Source organism: Pongo abelii, chromosome 7, assembly GCF_028885655.2.
Source record: "Pongo abelii isolate AG06213 chromosome 7, NHGRI_mPonAbe1-v2.0_pri, whole genome shotgun sequence".
NCBI lineage: Eukaryota > Metazoa > Chordata > Mammalia > Primates > Hominidae > Pongo > Pongo abelii.
This window is the reverse complement of record NC_071992.2, coordinates 119,920,338-119,940,852: the sequence shown is the minus strand read 5'-3', so window position 1 is coordinate 119,940,852 and position 20,515 is coordinate 119,920,338. Positions and strand designations below refer to the sequence as shown.

The 20,515-nt window shown below is 34.5% G+C and overlaps 1 protein-coding gene across 48 annotated transcripts in view; it reads right to left on the bottom strand.

Annotated features, from left to right (window-relative positions):
- Positions 1-20,515, bottom strand: part of RIMS2 (regulating synaptic membrane exocytosis 2) — a 773,441-nt gene that overhangs the window by 320,005 nt on the left and 432,921 nt on the right. For 29 of the 48 annotated variants that reach the window (XR_010141279.1, XM_063726779.1, XM_063726784.1 and 26 more), the window contains 4 exons: positions 17,214-17,261; positions 13,708-13,838; positions 8,074-8,245; positions 1,843-1,996 (listed from right to left, as the gene is read on the bottom strand). Coding sequence is in view for 47 of the 48 variants with exons in the window: in XM_063726779.1 (XP_063582849.1) it covers positions 1,843-1,996; positions 8,074-8,245; positions 13,708-13,838; positions 17,214-17,261 (505 nt within the window). In the remaining variant the exon portion in view is untranslated. The remainder of the gene's footprint in view (positions 1-1,842; positions 1,997-8,073; positions 8,246-13,707; positions 13,839-17,213; positions 17,262-20,515) is intronic. The other 19 variants (XM_063726782.1, XM_063726780.1, XM_024250738.3 and 16 more) reach the window with 1 other exon arrangement.

Here is a 20,515-nt window from a genome sequence, read left to right as displayed (position 1 = left end):
TTAATAGCGACAAGACTGACATGGTACTACATGCAGCCATTATATTACCCATGGGTAAGTTTAGTACTATTACTAAGTACCTGAAAGATCATATGGGGATGTGAAAATATTAAAAGCTACAAGATAAATTATAATAATTGCATGAAAATCCATGACACATACAGCTAACCAGTACTCTAATCTCATTGTTTCTCATATCCACTATCCCTAAGTAGTGTGGGGAAAAAAATGAAAAATGTTGGTAGATTTAAGCGTTTCAGGTATTGAGAGTCCTCAATCTATTACCTATTGCAATAAAAACTGAAGGCCAATCCCGAATGAAAAGAAGATGCTGGCAAGCGTTAGCAGCCTATAAACTTTAAGAATTAGTACATAAAATATATTAGGTTGGTACATAGAGTAGTAATCATCATGTGGTAACCTGCCATCCTACACTGTAATTCAGAGAGAAAGTACTGAATAGATACAATGGTCACAAAGAATAAAATTAATTTACATACAATTCATTGTAACGTGATTATTACAACAAAGGATGTCGTAATGGCATTTGAAAATAGAAGTGGATGAGTATTTACTATGTGGGGAGGCTGAAAGACATTGACGCTGTAGAATTAGTGTTCAATTAATACCATCCAAAGGTACAAGACTGTATTAAGTGGAAATAAAATTCCAGTAATTAGAGAGGTTATTTTAAAAAGGAATGAAAATAATTCTCTAGGCTTTCCTATGACTACTAAGTATCCCATAAGATCAATCCTTACCTCTAATTCTCTACCAATCAAGCAGCCTTCTAACATATATAATGTATTATTCTATTCAGCAGAAGGGTGTGATCCATATAGACAATACTCATTTGTTAAGTTGCCAGCTATACTTCCCATGATTAATAAATGACATGGCATTTGTGTTTATAAATTTATACTTCTAAAATTTGGTTAATGTCAATCAGTCCTGCAGCACTTGACAAAATGTTGCTAAAACTGGAGCATGCTGTCTCCATAAAGATATAACTACCCCATGAATACTATGCAAAACAGTATGCATACACCTCAGTCTCCAATAGTAGATTCATTAGAAAAATAATGACCTGAGTTTTAGGGGCGAAAAGCCTAAAATGTCATTATTCAATCTGGAAAACATTTCTGAGTTTATTTTAAGCATCTATGCCATGATGTAATTCTATTTCATATTTCAGACTGTAAAATCCAGGGCAAAATGTGCAGGTTGATGATAATAACAATAGTAATAATAACATCAGTTTATATTATTGAGACTAATTAATTCTTATAACTACCCTGTAATGCAGGTATTACTATTTCCCTTTTATAAACAAAGAAAGCGAGGCATAGAGAGAGGATCTGCCATAAGACATACAGTTCTAAAGTGTAAGAATTAATATTTAAACTCAGGGTAGTCTGAAATTAAAGTTCATGGTTTCAACCACTATAGTATACTTGGTATACTACATATTCATAAAATACCTAGAATAATAAAGGAGGAAATGATAATTTTGTGTATACAACTATGTGGCTAAACTCATATTAGCCATCTTATTCCTATATTTATGATTCTAAGCACTAAGATTTAAATGTAAATGTGCTTATTTGGTGTCATATCATCCAAAATACAAATATAAACCACTTCAACATTGTGACAGGTGAATGCTATGGGTACAACCTTATTTTAGTGTTTCAAACAATTCAAAAGCTTCAATGATAGCTATGGAAACACTAACAAATGACTATTAATATTCACAAAGATATCTTCAAGTTCTGTATCATATATATTACTCAAGATTAGGAAAATACAATAAAAATATGAAAGAATTTTAGTAAAACTTACTTTGCAACCTCCGTGTTGGGCTCTCTCCATGGAGCTGTCTTCGTGGCATATATGGAGAAGGGTGGGGAAGTGGCAATGAAGAGACATCATGTGTCTGAAGTTTGTACCAATGTGGCTCATCATCTAATAATGCTGTTTCTAATTCAATTAAAATCTACAAACCCAAGAGACAAAGGACGGTTATAATATACCAATAATAAAGAAATTACGTTAAATGGTCCTATAACTTTTGTAGTAATAATTATAATAGTAATGCTATTACATGAAAAACAAGGTCATTTAGACGTTGCAAAATTGTCAATATGTTCTTGACAAAAAATAAACTTTTATAACTTCTTAGTGATTTAATAGTTTTAAATATCTAAGACATTTATTTTGTCAACCCTTGACTACCCACTACTAGAGTCTATCAAATTTGCCATTACAAACATAACACTTTTCATTTTAAATGACTGTAATAATAACTAATATTTGTATATCATTTTAGAATGTAAAAAGCATTTTTATTTAGAGTCAACCTAAATGTCCATCAGTGATGACTGGATAAAAAAAATATGGTACATATACACCATGGAATACTAAGCAGCCATAAAAAAGAACAAGATCATGTTCTTTGCAGGGACATGGATGGAGCTGGAGGCCATCATCCTTAGCAAACTAATGCATGAACAGAAAACCAAATACCATGCATTCTCACTTTTAAGTGGGAGCTAAATGATGAGAACACATGGACCCACAGAGGCAAATAACACATACTGGGGCCTATCGGAGGGTAGAGGATAGGAGGAGGGAGAGTATCAGGAAAAATACTAATTGGTACTAGACTTAATACCTCGGTAATGAAATAATCTGCACAACAAACCCCATGAAACATGTTTACCCATGTAACAAACCTCCACATGTATCCCTGAACTTAAAAGTTAAAAAAAATTAACTCTTACAAGAACTTTTAAATGGGAAGAGAAAAATAAATTTGAAGTGCCTACTGTGTATTAAGGACCATGCAATATTATCTGTCATAATTATTAAAAAATTACTAGCTTCGTCTTATTGTTTAATTTTCATAAGCAAAAATACCAAGGCTGACAAAGGTTAAAAGAACTTGTCTAAGGTCACACCAGCTTGTAAGTGAAAGAGGTGTAAACTGAATCAGCCTGTCTTATTTAAAATTCTGTATTTATCATACCATCCTGCTAAAGATTTAAAACAAGAAAAGAAAAAAACAAGAATGAATTTTAAATATGAACCATATTATAATATAAATTTTATAATAGGAATATTTTTAAAATTTACCCAAAATATAAGTCTGTAGAAATGAATGTCTATTTTTTTAGGAGGTTGTGCAAGTGACAGTGTTTGTGCTTTGTGTTTATAAGAACTGCCACATAAAGATAAATTACTATTTATCTAAGGGAGGTAAAGAAGCAATACAGCCAAGTTAATATTTCATTCTTTATTTTTTGTTTTTGAGACAGGGTCTTGCTATGTCACCCAGGCTGGAGTGCAGGGGTGCAATCATAGCTAACTGCAGCCTCAAACTCCTGGGGTAAAGCAATTCTCCCACCTCAGCCTCCTGAGTAGCTGGGACTACTGTATGCACCACCATGCCTGGCTAATTTCTTTTTTTATTTCTTTTTAGACATGAGGTTCTTGCTATGTTACCCAGGCTGGTCTTGGACTCCTGGTCTCAAGCTATCCCCCTGTCTCCGCTTCCCAAAGGATTGATATTACAAGTGTGAGCCACCATGCCTGGAGTTATTTCACTCTTCCTAAATTTTCCCTAGTCATTTTCAAAATTATAGGTAGTGTGTTCCAAAGGATTACAAACACACAATACAACACACTTATTTAATTCTCATATTAACCCTGAGTTGCATACTAGTATTATTCCTACTTGGCTGAAGAAGAAACTGAAGCACAGATGGGTTAAATAACTTGTTCAAAGACACAAGGCTAAGAAGTGGTAGTGCCAGGAATATAAACCCAGGCAGCTAGCTCTAGAATCTCTGCTCCTAACAATTGTGTGACCCTTCCTCACAAAGGTCACACAAGAGATTGTAGCTTTTTTTTTTTTTTTTTTTTGAGATGGAGTCTCACTCTGTTGCCCAGGCTGGAGTGCAGTGGCACGATCTTGGCTCACTGCAAGCTCTGCCTCCCGGGCTCAAGTGATTCTCTTGCCTCAGACTCACAAGTAGTTGGAATTACAGGAGCCCACCACTGTGCCCAGCTAATTTTTGTATTTTCAGTAGAGACGGGGTTTTGCCACACTGGTCAGGCTGGTCTGGAACTCCAGACCTCAGGTGATCTGCCCCCCTCGGCCTCCCAAGGTGCTGGAAATACAGAAGAGTTTTTAGTTTTACCACTCTTTGGTTCCTTAGCTGACAACATTCACTTTGATATTTCTATAGATTGTTGTTTTTCCCATGAGATTACCATTTAATTTACTCAGAAAAAAAAAAAGCTGATATAGTTTGGTTGTGTTCCCACCCAAATCTCATCTTGAATTGTAACTCCCACAATACCCTTGTGTTATGGGAGAGACCCAGTGGGAGGTAGTTGAATAATGGAGGTGGGTCTTTCTCGTGCTGCTCTCGTCATAATGAATAAATCTCACAAGAGCTGATTGTTTTATAAAGAGGAGTTCTGCACAAATTCTCTCTCTCTTTGCCTGCTGCCATCCATGTAAGACATGACTTGCTCCTCCTTGCCTTCCACCACGATTGTGAGGCCTCCCCAGTCATGTGGAACTGTAAGTCCATTAAAACTCTTTTAATTCCCAGTCTCGAGAATGTCTTTATCAGCAGCATGAAAATGAACTAATACAATAAATTGGTACCAGTACAGTGAGACACTGCTAAAAAAAAATACCTGAAAATGTGGAAGTGCTTTGGAACTGGGTATTGGGCAGGGGTTGGAACAGTTTGGAGGGCTCAGAAGAAGACAGGAAAATGTAGGAAAGTTTGGAACTTCCTAGAGACTTGTTGAATGACTTTGCCCAAAATGCTGATAGCTATATGGACAACAAAGTCCAGGCTGAGGTATTCTCATATGGAAAGGAGGAATTTTTTGGGAACTGCAGCAAAGGTGATCCTTGTTATGTTTTAGCAAAGAGACTGGTGGCACTTTACACCTGCCCTAGAGATTTGTGGAATTTTGAACTTGAGGGAGATGATTTAGGCTATCTGGTGGAACAAATGTTGAAGCAGCAAAGCATTCAAGATGTGACTTGGGTTCTGTTAAAGGCATTTAGTTTTATAAGGGAAGCAGAGCATAAAAGTTTGGAAAACTTGTATCCTGACTATGCGATAGAAAAGAAAATCCCATTTTCTTGAATTTATGCAAATTCAAGCCAGCTGCAGAAATTTGCATAAGTAATGAGGGGCCAAATGTTAATCGCCTATCTGCAATGGAGAAAATGTTTCCAGGACATGTCAGAGGTCTTCACGGCAGCCCCTCCCATCATAGGCCTGGAGGCCTAGGAGGAAGAAATGATTTTGTGGGCTGGGCCCAGGGTCCCTCTGCTGTGACACCAAGTATAGGGACTTGGTGTTGTGCATCCCAGCTGCTCCAGCTGTGACAAAAAGGAGCCAAGCTACAGCTTGGGCTGTGGCTTCAGAGGGTGCAAGCCCAAACCTTGGCAGCTTCCACATGGTGTTGAGCCTGCAGGTGCACAGAAGTCAAGAATTGGGATTTGGGAACCTCTGCCTAGATTTCAGAGGATGTATGGAAATGCCTGGATGTCCAGGTAAAAGTTTGTTGCAGGGGCGGGGCTCTCATGGAAAACCTCTCTAGGGCAGTGCAAAAGGGAAATGTGGGGTCAGAGTCCCAATACAGAGTCCCTACTGGGGCACCACCTAGTGGAGCTGTGAGAAGATGGCCACCAACCTCCAGACCCCAGAATGGTAGATCCATCTACAGCTTGCACTGTGCACCTGGAAAACCCACAGACACTCAACGCCAGCCCATGAAAGCAGCCATGAGGGGGGTTATACCCTGCAAAGCCACAGGGGCGGAGCTGCCCAAGACCATGGGAACCCACCTCTTGCATCAGCGTGACCTGGACGTGAAACATGAAGTCAAAGGAGATTATTTTAGAGCTTTAAGAGTTGACAGCTTCACTGGATTTCAGACTTGCATGGGGCTTTGTTTTGGGCAATTTCTCCTATTTGGAATGGCTGTATTTACCCAATGCCTGAATCCCCATTGTATCTAGGAAGTAACTAACTTGCTTTTGATTATACAGTCTCATAGGCAGAAAGGACTTACCTTGTCTCAGATGAGACTTTGGACTTTGGACTCTGGACTTTTGAGTTAATTCTGAGTTAAGACTTTGGAGACTATTGGGAAAGCATGATTGGTTTTGAAATGTGACGACATGAGATTTGGGAGGGGACAGAATGGAATGATATGGTTTGGCTGTGTCCCCACCCAAATCTCCTCTTGAATTGTAACTTCCACAATTCCCATGTGTCATGGGAAGGACCCAGTGGGAGGTAATCAAGTTATGGGGGTGGGTCTTTCTCATGCTGTTCTCCTCATAGTGAATAAATCTCACGAGATCTGACGGTTTTATAAAGAGGAGTTCCCCTGCACAATCTCTCTCTCTCTTTGCCTGCCACCATCCATGTAAGATGTGACTTGCTCCTCCTTGCCTTCTGCCATGTGAACTGTAAATACATTAAATCCCTTTTTCTTCCCAGTCTCGGGTATGTCTTTATCAGCAGCGTGAAAATGAATTAATATACCAACCACACTGAAAAAGGCTGAAAGTGAGTAACTCAGCATGCTAATAGCTGGATAATTGCTTCCCATCTTGCCCCTCTTCAATCATTCTCCACATTACAGCTGGAAATACTTTTCTCAAGTAAAATCAAACCATTTTCTTTTTAATGAAAATATGAGACTGGGCAAGATGATGAGACCTCATCCCTACAAAAAAAACAAAATTAGCTGGGCATGGCAGTGGGTGCCTGTAGTCCCAGCTACTTGGGAAGCTGAGGCAGAAGAATTACTTGAGCCCAAGAGCTTGAGGCAGCAGTGAGCTATGACTGTGCCACTGTGACAAAGCGAGACTCCATAGAGATGGGAAAGAGAGAATTGGTTATTGGTCATTGGTTCCTATTATCGACCAGATAAATCCAAATTTGTTTATATATTAAGGGACATGCCCTGGTCTCAGTTTAAGCCTCAAACCTCATTTCTTACCATATTCTCTTCCAATTTCAATGCAATTGACCAAGATCTCCTCACACTGATGTCTTCTTATTTCCTCTGCAGGAATTTCACTCCCCTTGAATTTGCTAAATTTCTCTTTGTGAAGGCTTCCTTTGACCACCTGCCCTCCTCTGCACAGCAATTACGTATTCCTATTGCATTTTCCTCTTCATATCAATTGGCATGTTATATTCTAATTGCTATTCATGTGTCTGTATCACCAATGAATTGTAAATTCCTTGAAGTAAGTAAGACTCCTTATTTACCTTTGAAGGCTCAGTCTATAGCACAGTGTCTGTTACATTGTAGGGCTTGAAAATAATTCATAAATAAATGGTTTAACTACTTATTAGTGGTACAGTCTGTTCAGTAAACTACCAAGATATATACATATTACTATAAAACAAAGCAATACATTTGTGAAATATAAACCTTTTATCATTCAACACTGAGAGTTCTAAAATAAGAACTGACATTTAAAAACTGTCAGAATATGTAGAACAATTGTTTTCTATAGTATCAAGTTTTGTCCTAAAGCAGCAGCTGAAATACATTCCATTAAAGAAATTGTGCCTACCTTTGCAGATATTCTACATCTATTTTTTATTTATTTATTTATTTTTATTTATTTATTTATTTTTTGAGACAGAGTCTTGCTCTGTCACCCAGGCTGGAGTGCAGTGGTGTGATCTCGGCTCACTGCAACCTCCACCTCCCGGGCTCACGCCATTCTCCTGCCTCAGCCTCCCGAGTAGCTGGGACTACAGGCGCCCTCCACCATGCCTGGCTAATTTTTTTTTGTATTTGTAGTAGAGACAGGGTTTCACCATGTTAGCCAGGATGGTCTCGATCTCCTGACCTCGTGATCTGCCCGACTCGGCCTCCCAAAGTGCTGAGATTACAGGCATGAGCCACGATGCCCGGCCTATTCTACAAATGAAATTACACTGACAGTTATATAAATAAAAGTATTCAGGATAACATGAATAGCATAAACTTTAAAACAACTCCAGATACCTCGCCTAAGAATTCACTTTCTTCCTCTCGAACACGAGCTTGATCCCAAAGGGTAATCTCTAGCATTCGTTCCCGAAATTCTCTTCGGTGGACTGGCGAATAAATGAATGTTTGGTTCCATTTGGGTTCCAATGTTTTCTTTACTGTTTTAGTTCTTCTCTTGTTTTTATCACTATGGAAAAAAACAATGAATTATGAACTTACATAGAACTATAAGTTTTGTCCTAAAATTTTTTAATTTAAAATTTCTCAGGAGACAAGTCAGGTGAAGTTTTACCATAAAATTATCATACATTGCAAATGGTACAACTTTTAAAATTATTATGAAAATTATAAGGTGTATACTATATCACACTTTATAGGTATGACAATCATAGCAATGTTTCAATAAATGTTAAATTTTTTCCATGACATATTATTGAAAACTTAATATTTCTCAAAATCTAAATAAAATCAGACTTGAGAATCTTAACTCCATACTTTTTTAACATATCACCCTATTGAAAATCTTCTAAATGATAATTAACCAGTAACATTACATATACTATTCACTTAAACTACAGAAGTCATGTTACAAAAAGATGAGTACATTGTGATATTCACAACTTCTTATCTATAAAGTCCTAGCTAATGACCAATGATAATTTATTTTTTATAAAGATACTTTTTTAAATATAAGAAATTCATATTTATTTGACATGTATCTGGTATTTTAAAACACTGTAAATTTATTTCTATGTGAGCTAGTCACCACAGTGTGGGTTGAAAATGCAAGATAACCATCCCAATAAATGGGATTGCCAGCTCAGAGGTTTTCATGTTCTTTTTCATTGTATATCTCTGTACATGTGTTACCATACTGTTATACTAATATATTGTCCATATTGGGAAATATACTAAAACAGAAATCAAAAATAATAAAATAAAAATTTTTAAACATTCAGATATTTCTTCCTGACCATGAAAGGATTATCCTATACATCACCTAGGGTACATCCAACCTATTTGGAGATCATTACTCTTGCTTATTAGACAGGATCACTGGCTGGATAGGAATACTATTTTCTAGGAAATACAATTTAAGCTACCTAAGAGAACTATTTAAAATGACAGACAAGCTCCAATTAGAACAGTATCAACTGCTACAAATTATCTTAGCACAACACAGTTCCAAGAGTTTTGGGAAACTGGGAGGAGAGAGAACAAAGAAGGGGTAGAACTGTCTCTGAAATTGGGAAGTAATGCAACTTCTTCTCATTGGAATTTTAAGTATAATATAGATTTTACTTGAATGATGAAGATATATGTTTCCAGAGCACACAATATAATGTGGCAGAAAGATGACTTTAAATACACTAATTAATAATGAATTTTGCTAATACACATGGAAAAGATAACATGCAATGTAGCTTTATTAACCATGAAGGCATTGGCAGAAAAATGACAATGCAAATCCATGTAGGAGATTTTACCTCTATACATGGAAAGAAGTGATAATGTGTATGGGAATAACTTAATCTGAAACAAGGACTGTGATGTATGATTTTTCTCTCCCTCCCTTCGTTTATAGCTTTAACAAATATTTATTTAACATCTACTCATATTTCATTGATGAAGAATGAATTCTGAGACCCTGTCAAAAGATAAAGTTCCTTCCACGAAGGCCAGGATGAAAGTATTTAACTGGAGCCTTGCTATCTAATTCAAGAATGGTTTATCTGGCTGGGGGTGGTGGCTCACACCTATAATCCCAGCACTTTCGGAGGCCGAGGCAGGTGGATCACGAGGTCAAGAGCTCGAGATCATCCTGGCCAACATGGTGAAACCCCGTCTCTACCAAAAATACAAAAAATTAGTCAGGAACGGTGGCAGGCACCTGTAATCCCAGATACTAGGGAGGCTGAGGCAGGAGAATTGCTTGAACCCAGGAGGCGGAGGTTGCAGTGAGCCGAGATTGTGCCATCGCACCCCAGCCTGGGCAAAAAGAGCGAAACTCTGTCTCAAAAAAAAAAAAAAAAAAGAATGGTTTATATCAAAATCTGAAAGGAAGAAGAAGAGGAAGTCATGAACTTCCTCGTAAGGACAGAAAAAAGTTCTCAGATAAAGAATGAAATTTTTAGACAGGATTTCTATACTGGATAGGAAGAGGAATAGACAATCTCTGAAGTTTCTTATAAACCTAACATATATGATTACAATTTAATAAGGCAATTTAGTATGTACCCAAGCACCAATTCACAAAAAGAACTATGAAAAATAACGTTATCTTCAGCAAGTTAAAAAAAATGAGTTTTACTTTCTCTAGAAGTATAAATAAAGCCTTTAGAATCAAAGCATACTGCATAAGTCAAACACTGAAAAGGTGCTAAAAATATTTAAACACTAAGATCAATAAGCATGCTATAGAGATCATTTTAAAATGAAAGCCTAATTATAATAAAATAAATAATTAATCTTTTAATGAATCATCAAACTGCTAAGAAGGTAGTTAACTTTTTTAAAAAAATAAAATCCAACCTAATCCTTTTCTAAAAATTTATTTTCATGTTACTAGGACTTTGGTTTCCATTAAATGTAATTTAGTAACAGCATGCAAACACTTGATGTTTTTACTTAAAATTAGAAGAAGAAATATATTTGAACTAGTAACTAACTTCAAGATATAAAAAAAGAGTATAAAACAAGCCCAGTTATTTTTTAGAGTACACAGTACATTATCTAGAAAATAATTTTCACATGGCTTAACTGAAATTCTATACTAGATTTCTTCTATGTAGTCTCCCTGGCCCCTCTAAAAAGTCTCATCAATAAAAAGGCATCATTTGTTTTCTGTTTACTTGTTCAAGTATTTCTTTCAGAAAAATTGTCAAAAAATTTAATAATTCATAACAAAAGCACAAACAATCCTTTATTAATGTGTAACAACTTGTGTCAACCACAAATAAAAAATTGTTAAGATGATAATGTAACTTTCTGAGTTAGGCAGAGAATTCTTTTCACTATTACAGATGAAACCTCGATACAACCTAATCAATAAAGTAAGCTATAAAATTTATCTAAAGAATCTTCAAATTCCTGATAAATAACAAGGAACTCAGCTAAGAAATAACCTGAGAAGGAAACACTCAAATGCCTCTCACATTCCTTGGTGTTGACAAAAGATAAAAAATACTACATCCGGAATATAAAGGACTGGTTAAGAAGAGCTTTCATCTTTTACTCTTTTTTTTTATTTGAGATGGATTCTTGCTCTGTCGTCAGGCTGCAGTGCAATGCCGCATGCAATCTCAGCTCACTGCAACTTCTGCCTCGCAGGTTAAAGCAATTCTCCTCTCTCAGCCTCCCGAGTAGCTGGGATTACAGGCACCTGCCACCACACCTGGCTAATTTTGTGTGTGTGTGTGTGTGTGTGACAGAGTCTTGCTCTGTTGCCCAGGCTGGAGTGCAGTGTTGCGATCTTGGCTCACTGCAACCTCTGTCTCCCAGGTTAAAGCAATTCTCCTGCCTCAGCCTCCCGAGTAGCTGGGACTATAAGCACCTGCCACCACTCCTGGCTAACTTTTTGTATTTTTTAGTAGAGATGGGGTTTCACCTTGTTAGCCAGGATGGTCTCGATCTCCTGACCTCGTGATCTGCCCACCTCGGCCTCCCAAAGTGCTGGGGTTACAGGCATGAGCCACAGCGCCTGGCCAATTTTTTGTATTTTTAGTAGAGACAGTGTTTCACCACGTAGGCCAGACTGGTCTCAAACTCCTGACCTCAGGTAATCCACCCGCCTCGGCCTCCCAAATTGCTGGGATTACAGGCATGAGCCACCACACCCGACCATAGAGATAGGGTCACATTACGGTGCTCAGGCTGGTCTTGAACTCCTCGCCCCAAGTGATCCTGTGATTACAGGCATGAGCCACTGCACCCAGCCTAGAAGAGCTTCCATTTTAGCTCTATCTGGTCAGAATCCAGGAAGAGGGGTTACATAAAAATAAAACTAAGCAAAAATAGTCACGAAAGAAATTCAGTAATTTGCAAGACTTTAATCATCTTAAAAATATGTTTCTCTTCAAAGTTTTGAGTAAGTAGAAACTTAAGTAATGTGCACAAAAGCATAGATGATTATGGATGACCTCTTCCCTTATAGTTCCACATGTATCTCTCTCCAAAAGACAACCTAAATTGATAAAAACAGCTTTCTTAATCAAACTTTATAAGATAAAATTATATAGCAAACAGTTTCTAATAACTTTTGATGTTGTGGCATCTTGATATATCCTGAAGAATCTGATATACAGCTTTGACTTCAAAATATGTATCAAATAAAATGCAAAGCCTTTGTTCATTGTCTATTCTTTTGTCCTTTTCTTTGCTGAGATTGTTGTTCAGGTGACACTTTGGTACCCAACTCAACCTTGACTTTCTACTTGAACTAAATAACTAAATCAATGAGATTCCAAAAGCGTATAAACATATTTAACATCACTTCTGTGCCTATCCACTTTCAACCTGAGAAAAAATAACGAGATCTTGAGAGCACTCTGCCGTGGGAGGCAGGGATGCCGACAGATAATTGGGGAAAGGTAACTGGTATTATTCCTTCTTTCTTTTTTCATGATGCCTATTGAATAGTCTCTTTTATTTTTTATATGCCTGAAATTCAGAGTGATTAGATTTGTTTTCGGATAAAATATCTCTCCAATCAAATCAGGGTAGAACAAAAAGAAAAAAAAATAAGGGTAGAACAATACCATTTATATTGATTAGAAGAGACACAAAACAAATAATGCTTGAAGAAGGTGATTCTGGGACTTGTGGTAAGTTTTCTTTTTTATTATTATTATTATTATATTTTAAGTTTTAGGGTACATGTGCACAATGTGCAGGTTAGTTACATATGTATACATGTGCTATGCTGGTGTGCTGCACCCATTAACTCGTCATTTAGCATTAGGTATATCTCCTAATGCTATCCCTCCCCCCTCCCCCCACCCCACAACAGTCCTCAGAGTGTGATGTTCCCCTTCCTGTGTCCATGTGTTCTCATTGTTCAATTCCCATCTATGAGTGAGAACATGCGGTGTTTGGTTTTTTGTCCTTGCGATAGTTTACTGAGAATGATGATTTCCAATTTCATCCATGTCCCTACAAAGGACATGAACTCATAAGGTGATTATACAAAACAACTTGTTAAATTTATAGAATAGAGAGAAATACTATCTTGGTAAGAGGAGGTAGAAATTGTAGAGAAATGAGTACTTTTTAGTACTATTTTTAGCTTTTTTACTAAAAAAGCTAGTATTTTTGACTAAAAATTCTAGTATTTTAGCTTTTTGACTCTATAATTTGTGTTAAAAATTTGATTTTAGGAAGCATAATTTTTAATGATTTTGAATAATGAAAATATATACAAGAAATAATACACACATGCCTAAAATTAATATTCAAAATCACATATACAACATGTAAGTTTTTAAAAATCTTATTTACTCTATTTTGTTTCCTAAGAACATCACGTTTATGTTAAACTTCACATATCTCACTAGTATGATACCAATAAATGATACAGAATTGAAATACCCACTGCTATTAACATTTTCTCATTTATTTTCCAGAACATTTATTTTTGTTTTATATCCTTACCTTCTGTCTGGAAGAAAGTAAATTTTAACATAAGGATTCCTTGGCCTCCCATCTTCCCTGGAAGGGAGATCTTTTGCTCCCAAAATTGTAACTATTAATTGGTGACCAACCTTGTCAAACCATAGTTTTATCTGAAAAGCAAAAATATTCATTTATCAATTCAAACATTTACTACACAAACACAATGTTTACTTTTCCAATCTTCACCCCATTCTCTTACAATAACATTAGCACAGAATATAAACTTTACTTAGTAAATTGTGGCTAGTTAAAATAAAAGGATATACTATAATAACTTCAATGAATAAAAGAATGATTCAGACATTTCAGTTTGACTGATCAAGGCATGTGGGCTTTTTATTATCTTAATGTGATTGCTTATTAACATCATGCACATAATTACATTATCATAATTAAGGACTTCATATACAATGACTGATCTGTATCTTTACTTATGCAAGAATCACTAGTTCATTTTGGTTCTCCTACAATACTGAGTTCAGAATAAGTGCTCAAAATGAATTGAGTAGATAATATCCTGTTTATATAACATTCATAGGGAATTTTCAAGTAAATGTTTTATGTTGTTTCACAGTTAAAAACATTTAAAATATTATAGGCAAAAGGGATTTACTAGTAGCTTTAGTCAATAGATTCCTTCAGTTTGAACTTAAAATGATAATGAATTCATCTTTAAAATTTTTCCTTATTCAGACATTAAGTTTCATTCTTTTGTGAAGTTGATGAATAATATCCTTAGGATAAAATATTACATTTTATTATTTGAGATAAGAAAATGAGAACCATTTCCCTGTGCCATAATTAGGGAAGGGAACTTCATATCCAACTGCTGAATTCACTTGATTTAACAGTTATCACCCCTCACACATATACCTCACACCTGCACACCTAGATGTCTGATTCTACTATGTCAGGATCTATGATAATTATGGCTCTGATCCATATCTTGGCCCAGAACTCAGCACATACCTAACCACTATGTTGAAACTGAAATGGACAGAAATTTGGAACTTGAGAATAACAGTTAAAAATCACTACTGGTTATCGTGAAACACTGGCAGTTCAGTTCCAATTCCAACATAGCTTTGTCGAGTCCCTCACTTCATATCCTAGAGAATGAGACACTGAACAACTTTTGAGTCAGAAAAGGTAAACTGACAGCCCCAAAAAGTATATAAAATTATTTCTTTTTTTTGCCAAATGGAATCAGCCCTTTTATAGGAATGAGTAAGAAATATTCAAATTGTTTAAATTATAGTTACCAATTTAGCTGCTAAGTACAAAAATAGACCCTAGACAAGTATTTCTCAAATTGTGATTAATAAACTTTCCGTGTCAGTATTATCTCACTTATTTATTAAAAAGTTACAAATTCCTGGGGCCCACTTCTCACCTACTGAATCAGAATGAGGCCCTGGAAGTTGGATTTTAACAAGTCCTCTGGTGATCCTCAAGCGCATTAAAATTTGAGAACCACTGCCTTAGATTAAGAGATTAACAACTTGAAGAAAAAAGTCTCCAAAATACGAAAGGAAAACAGTTCAAATATTTGCTTGTCTAATAATATTAGAACATAGATACAGATAAGAAAAACGGGCAAAAAAGAGACTATTCTTCTGGCAAAAGACATAAGTGAAAAACAAAGAAAGAAAGAAATGCAGGAGTGTTTAATTGTATATGAGATCAAAGAGGTGTTATAGATAGTATCATGGTTCTAAATGTGTGACAAAAACCCAACTGATTTCTATGGTATTCTCTATTTTCACCAGTTTTAAAGAGTTCATGGCTTCATTTTTTCTGAGACATTAAAAAGCTTTCTCTGAGGGTCATGACATGAATATTAAGCACCTCAAAGGAAAAAAAAAGATTCTGCAATTTATTTCCAATAAATGTTACATTTAAGAAACAATAATTATTATGAGACTAAGCTAAAAATTATTAGAGCAAATTATTGATTTCTATGAGAACGTTTTGGGGGGTTAAACTAAGTACTTGTTGCCATCTCCACCATCAATATTTTTTCTCCTTTAAAATCATTAAAACTAGCATTTGAGATATATATTTCAAAAGTCTGATACAGAGTATTCTTTTCAGATTTCCTTATGCCATGGAAAACCAAAATATTATCAGTTACTAATATTATCAATTTCTCACGCAGAGTAAACATATGGCTTTCATATTTTTGGTATAATATTTTAGAGTTTACTAAAGTATAAATTATAAATGTGCAAATATTAAAATGATTTAAATAGCAAATAGGCACATTTTAACTTTACTAATTATTTGACCAAAATTACACCTTTTAATAGACTGCCTTAAACTGAGTATTTGAATATAGCCCTAATTTTTATTTATATTATAGGATTTGCATTGAAGTTTTTAATAGATATCCAGTTCACATAATCAAAACAGGTTTTATTAGGTACATCACTTTATAACATTCTTAATTTCTTATCTGTGCTTTTTAAATAAGTGTTTAAAATATAGCTGTTGATTCCCCCAAATATAACAAACATGTCTTCACAATTCTGGTCCTGACATAGTTCCTGTTCAGCCCCAATTTCATTAATAAAAATATTAGTATAATTTAAATTGTTTTAAAATATTTCTCATTCCAGCTTTAGCATGTAACTATTTTTAATTTTCCTAAGTAGGACCTAAGCAGCATAGGTAAATATTTTATATTGTATAATATTAACAAGAATAATTTAATTTTAAAAGTTTAAACAAAATAAGTATTACTCAGAAGCAACAAATTTATTAAAAACAACATGCAGCAAAGCAAGGAGAGCATAATACTACTTAAAAAAAACTATATTGCCATTACTTTACCATATAAGGGTTTCCTAATGAAAAGAGGCAAACAACTTGTACCCAAGTATTACATAAAATTAAATAAAACAATGGCAAAATATTAACAAAATAAATCCAACTTATTTTATTTAGATTATAATTTTGTTCTTTCAAAGCAAAATACTTTCCAAAACCTGAACCTTATATATAATATGTGTAAAATTCATATTTTAAATAAGGTACAAATTTATTTGCCAATCTCCTCAAGGAGTTATTACTTGGAAAATGCAAGAGAATATAGATGTTAAGTGACATAATGAGTGATTTAAAGAGACAGCAACCTTAGTGTAATAAAGGAAAATATCAACAGTATAAAATTAGCTATTTCTGTAAATGTCATATATATGTAGAATCTACATTAAATCTACATTAAATTCCATTTTGAAATCTATAAGGTTTAATATTTAGTTTATCATATAAAATCACTAACAAAGATGTCTCTTTAAATTTTTATTCAATATTCTAATCCCCATGCAAAATTTTACAGGCTGGCTAATAAAATGATTTGAAAGTCAATAATATGATTTGGAGCAACATACCAAAAAAAGTTTTCCTACTAACGCATTTTCCAAAAACATACAAATAAGGGTTAAACACAACTTTAGTTTCTATCAGGCAGACAAGGCCTTTACCTGAACCCTAGGAACAAAAGGCGTTGTTCTTCTACTAAGGCTTTGGCTCTGGTAAGCAAAATTAAAGAAAAAAGCAATAAAACAAAACCAAAAAGGACAACACGCTGGAACTAAAAGACCAAAAGTAAAAACAAACACATACAACTATCCCTTAAATACAATTTTTCCATGACAATATTTATCAAAATTAAGTACTTCAGTGTGATGAATAAATTAATTTTGTCCAATGCCAAAAAACATTAAAAACTATACAAAATATTAGAATTTGTATAATCCAATTTTTCAAATGTAGTTCACATAACAAGAATTAAGACTGGATATAAAATAATATATTTGGGCTAGCACTTTGAAAGAATGATTATAAGCATAACCCAAGAATCAATAAATTTCATCTTTTATCCTTAAACACACTACATAAAAAACAGAATAGTGCAAAAAGAAGTTAGTTGAAAATGTATTACAGAGTTATTAGTGAAAAGCCATCTGTGGAAGTAATTGTGTGACTTCTCCAAAGTATGTCTACCCAAAGTCCAAAAATTATTAGCCAAGTTGGCTTTAGAATTTCTTAAAAGAATAAACACATTAAAATAAAAGTGTGCCAAAATACATTGGACTAATTAGTTGATTCATACTTGGTGAATCCCTATGAGGTTCTAGTATTGAAACACCATCATCAGACATTTATTATGTATCACTCAAGATAACACTGCTTATTGCTAATCACACCTATTAATGACAATATCTTATTTCTTTTTGCTTATACAGTTTGTTATAATTTTCCAAGCCTTTATTGACAGTTTATTGTAAGTTTATTGCCTCATGGTATTTCCAACAACTTTATGAGGTAGTTGCTTCTACTCACAATTTGTAGATGAGGAAACACAGAAAAGGGCTAGTCACACTTGCCCATACTCAAACAAAAAGCAAGATAGTTTAAAGACAGAAAATAGAACCCAGTTCTAATTAAATAACTAAATCAAATTCTCAGAATCAAATCAAATTTTTCTCTTACTGACTTTTGTTTTCATGTTGAAACAGTTTCCAAAAGACACCACAAAAATCAGAATGTTGTGCCTTTATTAGGCATTCCAACAGTTAAATCAGAACATAATCAGGTTTGGGAATGGATTTCAAGGCATTTAATTCTGCTTCTATCACCAAGACTCCATCCCATTCCTCACATTTCTTAGGGATGTCTCTCTTGTCTACTTCAAAATCATAAATAGTTAAAGGCTTCTGTCTTTTCACTGCTAACTGGAAACAGATAATGAGTACTAGGAGTACTTTTGCTCAATTCAGTTGGCATTGAACAGACACGTTTATTTAAGACATAAATCTAAAACCCAAAGGAAAGCAGACTTAAAAGCAGAGTGTCATTCAATCATGAGTCATCTTTCTCTCTCTCTCAATCTCTCTCTCTCTCTCTCTCTCTCTCTGTCTCTTTCAAAACCAAGGCAGTTTCAAATCTAAGCTGTCTTCCTTTTTATGTGGAAATATTCCCAAAGGAAGAAAGAAATATTCAGATGTGGAGTGTGTTACTGATGTCTGTCGGCATAACCACAGGCTATTATAATGCTTTAGCAAATGACAGAGGGGATATATGAAATTCATAGAGAAATTTGGCATGTTGAAGACAGGGACTAAACAAGGTACTTTAGAAATACATTTTATTTCCCCTGTCCTCCTACCTGTTTTGTTTTAGACCAAAAATATTAATGTTACAGAATATTTTTACAAGTAAATATTATGTCATAAAATAAAAGATTCACTTTAAAAGAAATAATACTTTAAAATAAATTAATCCTTTAAAGCAAACATTTTTCCATGTTCTAAAATGAACTCATACATGCATCTCACAGACTTCTGAAATCAACCTTCTAAGACCTATGGCAATTTACACCTAATCTTCACCCATGAGTTTATATTTAAAATATGGCTATAAAAATATCTTTTTGTGTTGACAATATTTTTTAAATTAAGGTAAAATTCACAAAACATACAACTGACTATTTTAAAGTATACAATTCAGTGGCAATTACTGTGTTCAGAATTCTGTGGAATCACCACCTCCTTCCAGTTTCAAAATATTTTCATCATCCCAGAACACTCTGAACTTTACGTAATCACTCCCTACTTTTCCATCTCGCTGTCCATTAGTAACCACTGCTTTCTGTCTCTATAGATATTTCAGATAGGGATGGCAAACTACTATGTGTCTCACTGTAATTTGTAATTACTATTAATTCATTTATTGTAAGCATGAGAGACCTGATGATCTCTATAAGAATTCAGGCTTCATACAAATGAAGAATTTGAATTTGTACCCCACAATTCATTTTGCATTTTTAATGTCACTTTCCACTATTAATTGCACTACTATCTTTAGAACATTCCTTTCATACAATACTTTCAGAATAACAAAGTTACAACAATGAAATGTAAAAGATAAAAGCTCAAAAAAACCTGTCATTTATAGAAAGTTTTTAAAAGGCTATGGAGTTTCTAGGGAGATAGAAAGGACACATACCTCTCCTTAAATTATGTATTCCTTTTAAATAGGCATAGAAAATGGATATTTGTAATATTTACTTAAAATAGAGTCAAAAGATATTTTTAAAAGTAACTTGGAAAAACATTGCAACCGTAAATCAATCACAGATCATGAAGTGAATGAAATAGAATATGATTATCAATAGTATCAATTGTGTAATATGTTCCCACAGAAAGAGAATTCTGAGCCTTTTCTCACTTTGAAAATAATTGAAAGCTATATTTTCTTTTAACGCCCTATTATAAAACTAGCCAAAGACTATAAACTAATTAAAACTATTAAGAACTACAAAAGTAATCCACTGAAGGAAAAAACTGCTAAATTCTGGAAGAACACATATGAAAAATGGAGTCCTAATAAGGGAGTGCTGTCAGTGAAAATGCTAACATACAGCCTACGTGGCATAAACCTGAACTCATGCTGATTTTCTTCACCAAATACATTAATGGCATGTTCACTGTTATGCTCTAGAATAATAAGCAGCAGGACAATTCAACCATGGAGAGAAAATAAATTGCATACATTTAAAAAAATCAACAGCCTTGAGCATGACAATGTAAACAACAAATTTACATTACATGTTTTTTATAATCACCTCCTTTGAGAATGATATTATATGTATATATTTTCTATTTGAGACATGAACTGACAGAATATTAGGAAGGTCAGCTCACATACTATAAAAATTATCATTGTTCTCAGGCATTAGCAGTTTCATAATTTTGTAAGTGAAGTATGGGCCTAAGTAAAA